We start from the raw sequence: 12,588 nt of genomic DNA, 5'->3' as shown, positions 1-12,588 counted from the left end.
CAGTTATGATTTCAAACAATTATGATTTTTGGGGGCAGCTGAACTTTCGAGAACTTACTTTTCAGAGCCAAAGCAAACTGTGTCGTTTTAAAGCAATCGTCTATGGAGTCAATTCTTTAACATACAAAATATCAAAAATCGAATCTCCTCAAAAATGTAACTTGAAAATAGTATATGCATCATTATGCCCCTAGCGCGCACACATGCATGCTGTGCACATGATGCAACATAGAAATATCAACATTAGCATGTGAACCTGAGATACATATTAAGGCAATGTATTTTTCCATTATCTAAAAATGTATTGTGAAACGAAATGCACATTATGATTGTTTTTTGCTAGAGCTGCACAATTTGTTGTTTGATGATTGTATAAAACAGCCTAACCGTAAATATTACAAGTGCCTCTGTTTGTTGCTTTGTTTTAAAGAAATTAATTTTAATTAATGTTTCTATTTACCTCATTTCATATATTCTTGTTTATGCACAGCACTTTGGTCAATTGCTGTCTTAAATTTGCTTTATAAATAAAAATGACTTGCTTGCTTATCACAACAACAACCTTGCATACTTATATTGCAAATGTCTACAACCTGGAAGACATTGAGAAAGACAACAGGAAAGAGAGAGGCGTAGACAACTACCTGATGAAACAAAAAATGCTTTAGGTGTTTGGATATCTCATGCATGCACACCCAAATTGTAATAAGTGACAAGCTGTAAAGTGAAAATAAAGAGTATCAAGCCACTGAGTGAGAAGCTGGAGTTTGCTCACTCTTGCTCTGTCCACACAGGCCCATTAGTGCTGTTCACAGTGATAGAGTGGAGCTAGGATCTGCTCAAACAAGATTAACAACAGTGTAATCAAACAGGCCCTGGACGCCTTAAACAAACTCAGGTTCAGTCTCAAATAGCTGATATTCATCAAGCTCCACAGCTACTAACGTAGCTTCCTTCCCACACTGATCAGTGTGGTGCAGCGAAAAAAATAATATAAAATAAATGTTCAGGGTCGAATGGTCTCATTAGGCAAGTGAGCTAATCTCCATAATTTCTACCAAATGCTAAAGGTTTATGAAACTCTACAAATTTAAAATACTACTAAATAGACAAGATAAGCATAAAGTTAGCAGATCTCTTATTTTCTCAGGCCTTATATCACTAGCTACACTTCCACTAGTCCAGGTCATCACCTCCCTGTCATAACAATGAAAATTAGCAATTATAGTCACGGCTAGGGACGGTGTAGATTCAACAGTGATTATAAATTCCTCAGACATGTTAATTCAGTTTGTGCAATATTAGTCCATCTATCAAAGGCAGCTTATGAATGTCAGTGAAAACAAGGGAAGTGGGAGACGTAATGCACTATTCAGCCTTGTAAGTTCCAGACTGTCTCTGGAATGTTCTGGCGCAGGAAATGATAGTCACATGGATATTAACCCTCTGAAGACATCAGCTGAAATGGCTCTAACTCACTGCTCCACTCTTAAGCAAGAACATGAAAAGGTTGCAGACTTGAAAGAGAAACACTTCCTCTATTTAGAGACACTTCCTCATTTGGTAAACCAAAGTGGTCTGTGGTGCTGCGCTGCATGTGTTGCATGCATTGCATGCATGAGATCACTACATCAAGCAAATGTCAAAAACATCACAAGATTACTAAATGCTTTACATCACTCCGAAGGCTTATAAAGCCTTCAAATACAACTTGCATAAGTTTTTTTTTTGGTGATGTCATGTAAAAAAATTAAAAACTTTTACTTACTTTTAGTAGAAATCACTACCCAAAAACTGTGAACCCTGGCATCATGAGGAAAGCCAATGTTTTAACCACTTCACCTCAGGTTAAAAAAAAAAATCTAATATTTGGTACATTTTGTCAAAGACCAGTTAGGGAGACCAAAGAGAATGACTATTATGCATTCCTCAATGAAACTATTCCTAATGAATCTATAATTTATCCTAATCTGTTTAACAAGCTGGTACTGATCAAGAGAACCACAAGACTGCTAGAAATCCTCTACTGATGGACACTGGTCTTTTCCTCATATTTTGGGACAAAAAGAAACAGCAAAGCATAAAAGACAGAAGTATAAACATATCATGCTAAATTACATTACATTTAGTACATTGTTGAGTTTACAGTATGTTAACCAGGCTGTGCTTGTGGCTTCCAATGCTGAGAGGAATGAGGCAAATCGATACAGCCTGTCTTTTGATGAATTGGCTGAACTGCAGCCATCAGCATGCCCCCCCCCCCGGCACATTAACACATCCAGGCATCGGCCGCGTTTGTGAACACATCACACCTTACATGCTGCACTGGCACTGAGCCAAGTCAAGCAGGTGGGTGGCCTCTGAGCTTCTACAAGAACAACTGCCACAGCCTCACACCAAAGGCTTTCCTTCAATAAATCCGCACCCACCATTAAGCAGTCAAACTCCAAACTCAAACCACATTCAGCAGCAACTTTGCCACTTGGAAATGAACTGCAGTTAGGGGCATTAAATCTATGTGACTACATGTACATATATGTGTACTCCAACTGGCCAAAAAAAAAAAAAAAAAAAAAAAAAAAAAAAAAAAACACTTCTACTACAAAAACATCAAATTAACAATGTCATGTGAGACCATTTAATTGAACTTAAAATGTATTAGTACTCATAGCATTCAACAGCTTCAATTAGCACCGGAGATGCAACAAAAATATGAAGAGGTAGGACTGTGCGGGTGACAGAAACCAGCTATTCAGGTAAGAAACCTTGGTAAGCAGCTACACTGGGACAGAGGGGGTGTATATATAGTCCTTATTTCCACAAACCATTTCTACTCGTCTCCTTTCGGCAATTTTGCGACAACCCGGAAGCAAATACAGTGAAAGCATGAAAGTCAAAGCTTAAACGTCATCAAATATAATGAAACCACAGCTCAGTAGAAATTGTGGATGTAGTTTGTTGTCATCATTATTTGGTCACAAAACTGTAATTAATCTAGTCAGAAAGAAAGAAATTGCAAATGTCCCATAGATTTTTACCATTCAAGGCTTTGATGTATGTAGCCATTTAACTTTGCCAGATGTAGGGTTGAAAAACTAGGGCAAAATATTTATTTGTGATTTTTCTGAACAATTTTGTGATTGTGATTTACATTGGGATTATTTTCTATAGACTGAGGTCCAAGACTTTTTTGGCTGAGAAGACCAGAATATCGCCTTTTTCTAACTTGCAGCTTGAACACATGAACATGTACCCCAGAACGCCAGTTAGCTGTGTCATGTACAAAGCACATGGACATTTGGTTGCTTCTGACTGATCTGACTCATCTACAGACGGTCCACAATCTCAGCATTATTAGCAGAGATTTGCCCACTTAAAATATCTTAAGATAACAATGTTCATAATGTACACTATAATTAAAACGGCAGCTCTTGTGATTGGAAAATTCCACTCTTTCAAATCACAAATTTCGGTAGAAAAACGATTAATCTTTCAGCCCTAGCCTGATGCCTTCTGTCTGACATCATTGCACCCCATATCAAACTTTGTAGATCCAAAGCTGTTTTATCTGATGCCTGAAACCTGACACTGTGGTCTTATGATAGGATGTCCTACGCCTTAACATACATGGCTTTTTGTACAGGCATAATACAGGATGCCTGCTACCTGAGAGCCCTCAATCTGCGCAGCTCAATAGTGGTATTTCTATGAGAATCTCATCAGGTCAGACACAACAAATCTGGTATTAATGTAGAATTTCACATCACCCACCATGTATAAAAGCTCACTTATATAATGGGAATACTAGTGCCTTGCTATGGATTGAACAAAATATTTTTTTAAACTAGCAGTAAATTAATGTTTACCATCAATGGGGGCTATTACCCCAGTAACTCAGGTAACAACCACTGGCTTACAAAGAGTTACAAATGTTTTGGTCTACATGACCTTCATAAGCTTTAACAAATCAACAGAGCTGTCCCAATCATTTTAAATGTCCTAAAATGCCCTACACACCTGCTCGCACACTTTTTCTTGGGCAATCTTATGGTACATCGAGCCTTGTTCCGTTTTCTTTTTACATGTACACGTTAAGACATAAAGGTGAAAAGGCCGTGTGCTTGTAAAAACACTGAGATATGAGGGCTCTTCTAAGCAGCATCCTGAAAAAGCTTGGCTGCGTATGTCACATGGTCTAGCAGACGCGCCCAGCAGGACCAGTGATGATTCCAGCACGTGTGAGGTGGTGTTCTGGCAGCGAGTGAGCAGAAGCAATGATGAGGCTGGCTCTGCAGCATATGGCAACAGAGCTGCTCATGCCACAGCAGAGATATCATTAATGAGAGCAACTCTTCCAGGAATTCACAGTCAGCTGCTAAGAAACATGCCACTAAAACCACACAGCAAAATGCAACTGACAAGACATAGGAGGGAGAATGACGTTGGCCCTGGTTTAAATGACCCCTAAACATAGGAAAATGCCCAGAATGTAGAAAACATACAAAGACCACATCCCACTCATTAGTCTAGCACTAAACACACACCTTCAAATATTTTGCTTACAGCACCACTAATTTAACCTTTCTAAATAAAGGCTACACACCAAAATAAGGGTGTCAATATGAGCTCACTGGAGCCACAGAATGCTAGGGCAGTGGTCATCAACATCTAGTTTTCTGCAGAGTACACTTCCAACCCTAAATGAACGTCTCATCAAGATCCATCACCCACTTAATTAGTAGAATCAAATGAGCTATATTTGAGCCAAATTCTACAGGAAATGAGATCCCCAGGAGCAGCATTGTGATCACTGCCATCTTTTTATTCTTCTATCACACATCCCTGCCAAGAGTAATTTAGGAACCGTTATTTTTAAGAAGGCATGACCCCTAAAAATCAACGTGAATTGTAAATCATAATGCATACCCGGTTTGCTGCCAGGCCTAGTGGTAGGAGAAGCGAGACAGCAATTGGAAGGCTGCGGGTTCAAATCCCAAGACTGGCCAGATAGATCTGATTGTGCCCTTAAGCAAAGCACTGAACCTTCCACTGCCCTAGGTAGTGCTGCTCTGCTTTTGATAATTTTGGTATAGTTAGGCAGCAAAATGACAAATTTCCCTTGGAGGTTCAATAAAGTACATAACATATTGTGATGTATTTTTTAGTGAAACACAGTATCAGAGAGGGTCTCTAAGCTAGCTGAGGGGCAGACAAAATGTGATCTTATTAATATCATTTTTTATCCTGAGCATTGGTGCATATAGTCAACAATCAGAAGAAATCTGATTACACTGTGATGGAACACTACAGAAAACCAACAATTTTGGCTTTTAAATGATATGAAATGAAGTGTGCTTAGAACGACCAGGGACACAAACTAACAAGGTGCATTTGGATTTGAGGTTGACTTTAACACCACCTGTCCGGGGGCAGTAATATATCTGTCTCACAGCTTTAGACTTCTTGGAAGCTGGTTTACCTCAGACAAATCAATTGATAGTATTTGGCCACCTGCATAAAGTCAAAAAAGTTGTTTGTGAAAAGTACAGACCACAGAACAAGAAGACCTAACATCTTTAGTTACTTTTTGAGAGAACTCTCTTAAGCAATAAGACTAACTTTCAACACCGAGCACTGTGATGGAAAACACAGAAACATAAGGTTAATACACTGGCCACAAATGGCATATACACAACCTGTTGTGTAAAGGATACAGTCTTAGGGCTCCATTCTGTGTTCCAATGGCCAATATTTTTTGCACAGGGTCAAAGGCCATGGCAGAGGGTTGGTAAGGAAAGCCATGTCGCACTGTCTGCAAAACAAAACAAAATGGAAGTTGCATTAAACTGCATGTACAATTTTCATCAACAATAAGGCAGCACTTCATGAACATATACAGCTACCGACAGAGGTATTGATCAATGCCTATATTTAAGCATTCGTTCAGTACAGAGATCACTTAAAAGTGTCATCATAAGGCCTCTGTTAAAAAAAATGATAAGCATTCTGTATGTGCTCCGTCATGCATCATCAGGATGATTTTACTGTTAGTTCCGTTCCTGAAATTCTACAAAACACACTCTGAAAAAAAAAATACAGACCAACACAAACTCATGTTCAAACTAAATGTGTTGGTGCTATAAATTGGCAAAATTGATGCAGGGAAAAATAACTTTGATAGATATAAAAACAAAGACATATAGACTGTACAACTATGTAAGCACTACTGAAAAACATTATTTTTAGACTGTCACCAAGGACAAAATATCTAATTGTGACATTTACCCTGCAGGACTGTTATTATTTTCTATAAATGAAGCTCCAGGCCAAGAAGATCAAGAAGAAGCATGTCTATTTTTATCAGGTTTGAGGCTTGAAAGCTAAATGTAGTTTACTAAACTGGCAGTTGACAAGCTCTGTGTTAATAGGTTTAAATGATCAATTGTTTTGCCACATAAGTTGGGTCATGTAGTACAATATGACTTGTGATTTTTTCTCTTTTATCACCTCTTTTGTATCTTGTTCAAAATGGCCCAAAGCCAATGAGACCTTGATCTCAGCAAGCTTAGACGGTGTAAATGTAGAAGCGTCACTTGTAACATTACTAGCTAAGTGTATAGCTTATGACTGATATGCACTTAACAGTATAAAAGGCAGTTGTCAGTTGCACGTGAGACGTTTTTGTAGATAAAGCAGGGCCGTCTTCCTTCACAGATAATATACAAGTAACTATGTAATCTAGGATATTGGTAAAAAAAAAAGCATGAAATTAACCACAAACCAAAACCTCGATCTAATGTTATTGGCTCTCAGATGTATTTGACCTGATATAGTGACAGTAAAAAACACGAGTCTGATGTCAGCTTCTTATTTCGAATTTTCGTGTTCCGCCTTAAATGGTGCAGCACGTACATTCTGGGCCCTATTGCAGAACGTTACTGCTGCACCATTTAAGGTGGAACGGGAGAATTCGAAAAAGAAGCTGGCGAAAAGAAAACTGACTCCAGCTTCGTGAAAAAGATAAGAACATAACTACTTTTACGAGGCTGATGCCTTTACAAGCTGCTGTGACAGCTTGTAAAGACGAGGCGAAACAACTGGCTAGCTAAAATTAACAGTTGCGTTAATTTCCTGAAAACTGCTAGATATTTCTGGGTACTCGTTGGTCTATTCGCAAGTCATCGACTAAACGGCTAAAAGTCACTAAAATCAACACAACAGTAACTAGCACGCCAGTGCCATAGATTAACATTCATATTTCCTGACATATCACAGATGAATGCTGTAATAAAGGAAGTCAGCTCTACGAAGGTGGACACCTAAACTGTAGTGACAGCAACCGATTAAATAGCTGCTACTGTCACCAAATGCCACCACCACCTTATTTAAAGAGTTTAGTGACGAGGATAACGTCAACTTGGTCGTTTTTATTATCAAGCTAACATTAGCTAGCTACCTGATGGGATCACATGACAGCATCCACTGGACTCGCTGTACCTCAGCTGATTATTATAATCTCCTCAACTAAACTGAGGGGCAACAAGCCCAACTCAATCAACAGCCAGCGATAGCTGAGCTTTCGTATCGTTAGTAACCACGTCTAGGTTTGTGTTCTGTGTCTTTCATAAAAGTCTTACACGTCACAGTTAATAACATATCCAGTCCAGATGCTTTCAATATCGAAGGAACCGCACCAAACCGAACTGACCATGTAAACGCCACCAACAACACCTTATACGCGGAAGAGACTGCTAGCTAGCTAACTAACTGACAAGGGTATTCTAGCACGGATAGTTCTAAACATTAAGTTAACAGCGGTTAACTTAACTAAAGAGCATTGCTGCTGACAGACAGAAGCCTTATTAGCTACGTGGATGCTGAATATAGACTAAATTGTACCAGCTGAGCTCGGTGCTGGCGGAAGCTGCCGCTGCTGCAGGGCTGACTGACTGGCTGGCTGGCTGGCTGGCTAACAGGGTGCTAGCATGCGGGACTGAAATGCGGGGCTGACATTAGCAAAGCTAGCAACCACTGACACTTCAGAATAAACAAACCAGAAAGACAACATCACAACACAACTCACCTTGCAAAGCTGAAAATGTTCAGACTGCAGAGTTTCCTGAATAACGTCGTTTTCCCTGTTGCCCGGCTGAAGCGCGGCGGACGAAGAGGAGGAGGAGGAAACCGCAGTCAAGCCATCCAGAACCTTTCTGATATTAAACTTCTTCATGCTTCGTCCCGACAAGATGCATCAACGGAGAAATCGCGAAACAGAAAGGAGAGGACGCGGCCAGCCCTCCTGCAGCTTTGCTGTCTTGTCTTGTCTCACATGTCAGGCGGCGTTATTAAACCGTCCTCCGTGCCCAAAGTTAACATACTGCAACGCACAGGCTACAAAATCGTTAGCAAATATTGGTCGTTTTCCATTCGCAGCGTCGCACTGACACAGCCGATCCAACCGGATTCCTGCTGCACTAGTCCCTCCCTTCGGTCCACAGCACGCGTTGTTATTTTTTCCCCCACCCGTGTTCCGTCAAATCCCTCCTCCTGCATACGGATTGGTCACATTCACGAACAGGCCACGGTGTAAGTGTTATTACTAGTGAGTTACGCTTACATACATCAAATGTAAAACAGTGTAAACATAGTATGCGCACAATTACTCTTATCACATTGATATCTAGAATTGCGGTCCTGAAACTGCTGCTTCCTGTGCTGCAGGAACATAGTGTAGGCCCCTGGGCGCGCTGCCTCTCAGGAGGTAGAAGCTTTGATAAGGAAATTGGCGACAGAGGAGGCTCATGAGAGGTGCGCACCCCCAGTTAAAATGGACTGAGTGGGCACAGAGTGACCTGCCTCTAGTTTCAGTTGCTGTTAAGTGGATTTTCAGCATTGCTCCCTTAATTATAGACCATTATCGAGCAGAAATTACAGCCTCAACTGACTTTTTTCTCAGTGACACCGCAATGTCATATACACTGCTCAAAAAATAAAGGGAACACTCAAAGAAAACATCCTGGATCCGAATGATCGAAATATTCTCATTGAATACTTTGTTCTGTTGAATGTGCTGACAACAAAATCACACAAAAATCATCAATGGAAATCAAATTTATTAACCAATGGAGGCCTGGATTTGGAGTCACACACAAAATTAAAGTGGAAAAACACACTATAGGCTGATCCAACTTTGATGTAATGTCCTTAAAACAAGTCAAAATGAGGCTCAGTATTGTGTGTGGCCTCCATGTGCCTGTATGACCTCCCTACAACGCCTGGGCATGCTCCTGATGAGGTGGCGGATGGTCTCCTGAGGGATCTCCTCCCAGACCTGGACTAAAGCATCCGCCAACTCCTGGACAGTCTGTAGTGCAACATGACGTTGGTGGATGGAGCAACTGTGCGGCCCTCCAAAGAAATGCCACCCCACACAATTACTGACTCATACCATCCTCATGGAGTCGGTTTCTAACCGTTTGTGTAGACACATGCACATTTGTGGCCTGCTGGAGGTCATTTTGCAGGGCTCTGGCAGTGCTCCTCCTGTTCCTCCTTGCACAAAGGCGGAGATAGCGGTCCTGCTGCTGGGTTGTTGCCCTCCTACGGCCTCCTCCACATCTCCTGGTGTACTGGCCTGTGTCCTGGTAGCGCCTCCAGCCTCCGGACACTACGCTGACAGACACAGCAAACCTTCTTGCCACAGCTTGCACTGACGTGCCATCCTGGATGAGCTGCATTACCTGAGCCACTTGTGTGGGTTGTAGAGTCCATCTCATGTTACTACGAGTGTGAAAGCACCACCAACATTTAAAAGTGACCAAAACATCAGCCAGAAAGCAGAAAGGTACTGAGAAGTGGTCTGTGGTCCCCACCTGCAGAACCACTCCTTTATTGAGTGTGTATTGCTAATTGCCAATAATTTCTACCTGTTTTCTATTCCATTTGCACAACAGCATGTGAAATTGATTGTCAATCAGCGTTGCTTCCTAAGTGGACAGTTTGATTTCACAGAAGTTTGATTTACTTGGAGTTACATTGTGTAATTTATGTATTCCCTTTATTTTTTTGAGCAGTGTATATTCAGTACAGAGATTAAATGCTGTTGCCTATTACAATGTCATTTGTTTATATCTACATGTTGTTAAAAATATTTCAGTAAAATAATGATAAATTCAGGACAGCATCATTTGCGCCTTGTGTGGCAGTGGGAGTGGAAGGACAGGGTCGAGTATCGCTGTTGCTGCCGCACCCCCAGTCATAAGGGACTTGACATGGCATGCTGTGGGGAGCTCTACCATACGCCGGAGCACCCGTGGCAGCATTGGCATGGCCCTGGGGGAGGACTGTTAAAAGTGAGTGCTCCGTGGTGTTTGCACTGGCCAGGACTCCGAATGCCCAAGGACTTGGCTGGTGCTGGTAGGTCAACAGTGTCAGGGAATTGTAGTGAACCGCTACTGACTGGTGCTAGCTTTAAAAGACTCAGGAGGCATTGCCATGCAAGCTGCTCATGATATGTGCACACCCTCCTGAAAAGGGACTGTTTATGTCATTGTGTAGGACAGGTGTTCTTTGTGATGTTCTGCTGACACTACAGTATGTCAAAAAATTATGCATGACCAAAATTGAGATTTTTCTACAAATCGGCTATACCTGTGTAGGAATAAGAATATTATCACATGATAATACTCACAAAAGGATTAATTCATTTGCTTGAGTAGCCCACACTATGCAAATGTAAGTAATTGATACCTTACTTTGGATAAAACTAACGGTGCTCTGTAGGAGACCCGGTCCGTCTTCAGTGACAGCGAGAAGGGAAACTTTCAGCAACTGAGCTAAGTGGGCTTAGTTAAGTTTCAGGTAACATACAGTGGTGCTTGAAAGTTTGTGAACCCTTTAGAATTTTCTATATTTCTGCATACATATAACCTAAAACATCATCAGATTTTCACACAAGTCCTAAAAGTAGATAAAGAGAACCCAGTTAAACAAATGACACGAAAATATTATACTTGGTCATTTGTTTATTGAGGAAAATGATCCAATATTACATATTTGTGAGTGGCAAAAGTATGTGAACCTGTAGGATTAGCAGTTAATTTGAAGGTGAAACAAGAGTCAGGTGTTTTCAATCAATGGGATGACAATCAGGTGTGAGTGAGCACCCTGTTTTATTTAAAGAACAGGGATCTATCAAAGTCTTCTCTTTACAACACATGTTTATGGAAGTGTATTATGGCCCAAACAAAAGAGATTTATGAGGACCTCAGAAAAAGAGTTGTTGATGCTCATCAGGCTGGAAAAGGTTACATAACCATCTCTAAAGAGTTTGGACTCCACCAATCCACAGTCAAACAGATACAAATGGAGGAAATTCAAGACCATTGTTTTCCTCCCCAGGAGTGGTGGACCAACAAAGATCACTTAAAGAACAAGGTGTGTAATAGTCAGCGAGGTCACAAAGGACCCCAGGGTAAATTCTAAACAACTGAAGGCCTCTCTCACACTGGCTAATGTTAATGTTCATGAGTCCTCCATCAGGAGAACACTCAATAACAACAATAGTGTGCATGGCAGGATTGCAAGGGGAAAGCCAACCCTCTCCAAAAATAACATTGCTGCTCATCTGCCATTTGCTAAAGATCACGTGGACAAGCCAGAAGGCTATTGGAAGAATGTTTTGTTGGATGAGACCAAAATAGAACTTTTTGGTTTAAATGAAAAGCATTATGTTTGGAGAAAGGAAAACACTGCATTTCCGCATAAGAACCTTATCCCATCTGTGAAACATGGTGGTGGTGGTGATGGTAGTATCATAGTTTGGGACTGTTTTGCTGCATCTGGGCCAGGACGGCTTGCCATCATTGATGGAACAATGAATTCTGAATTATATCAGAGAATTCTAAAGGAAAATATCAGGACATCTGTCCATGAACTGAATCTCAACAGATGGAGGGGCATTCAGCAAGACAACGACCCTAAGCATGCAAGTCATTCTACCAAAGAATGGTTAAAGAAGAATAAAGTTAATGTTTTGGAATGGCCAAGTCAAAGTCCTGACCTTAATCCCATCAAAATGTTGTGGAAGTACCTGAAGCAAGCAGTTAATTTGAGGAAACCCACCAACATCCCAGAGTTGAAGCTGTTCTGTGCGGAGGAATGGGCTAAAATTTCTCCAAGCCGGTGTGCAGGACTGATCAACAGTTACCGGAAACGTTAAGTTGCAGTTATTACTGCACAGGGGGGTCACACCAGATACTTCACATTCTTTTGCCACTCACAAATATGTAATATTGGATCATTTTCTTCAAATCTGATGATGTTTTAGGTCATATTTATGCAGAAATATCAAAAAATTCTAAAGGGTTCACAAACTTTCAAGCACCACTGCATGCTTTCAAAGAGGGATATGACAGTTATTATGGCCCACCGCTAATTCATTACTGATAACAAAGCCAAAGTCAGCTATTCTTGTTCGAATTTTCCCATTCCACCTTAAATGGTAGAATGGTAGAAAAAAGTAGAATACAATGATTTGCAAATCCTTTTCAACTTACATTCAATTGAATACACTACAAAGACAAGATA

The 12,588-nt window shown here is 40.7% G+C and overlaps 1 protein-coding gene across 7 annotated transcripts in view; it reads right to left on the bottom strand.

Moving 5' to 3' along the window:
* The window catches only part of stxbp5b (syntaxin binding protein 5b (tomosyn)), a 39,544-nt gene extending 31,042 nt beyond the window's left edge, over nucleotides 1-8,502 (bottom strand). For 3 of the 7 annotated variants that reach the window (XM_017699914.2, XM_017699909.2, XM_017699910.2), the window contains exons 1-2: nucleotides 8,084-8,501; nucleotides 5,715-5,812 (exon numbers count right to left, since the gene is read on the bottom strand). In XM_017699914.2, coding sequence (XP_017555403.1) covers nucleotides 5,715-5,812; nucleotides 8,084-8,230 — 245 coding nt within the window. In that variant the 5' untranslated portion in view covers nucleotides 8,231-8,501. Of the gene's footprint in view, nucleotides 1-5,714; nucleotides 5,813-8,083 lie in introns of all 7 variants that reach the window. The other 4 variants (XM_017699911.2, XM_017699912.2, XM_037541843.1 and 1 more) reach the window with 3 other exon arrangements.
* Nucleotides 8,503-12,588: the final 4,086 nt, after the last annotated feature.

The sequence above is a fragment of the Pygocentrus nattereri genome, chromosome 10 (assembly GCF_015220715.1).
Source record: "Pygocentrus nattereri isolate fPygNat1 chromosome 10, fPygNat1.pri, whole genome shotgun sequence".
NCBI lineage: Eukaryota > Metazoa > Chordata > Actinopteri > Characiformes > Serrasalmidae > Pygocentrus > Pygocentrus nattereri.
This window is presented reverse-complemented; position numbering and strand designations above follow the sequence as displayed.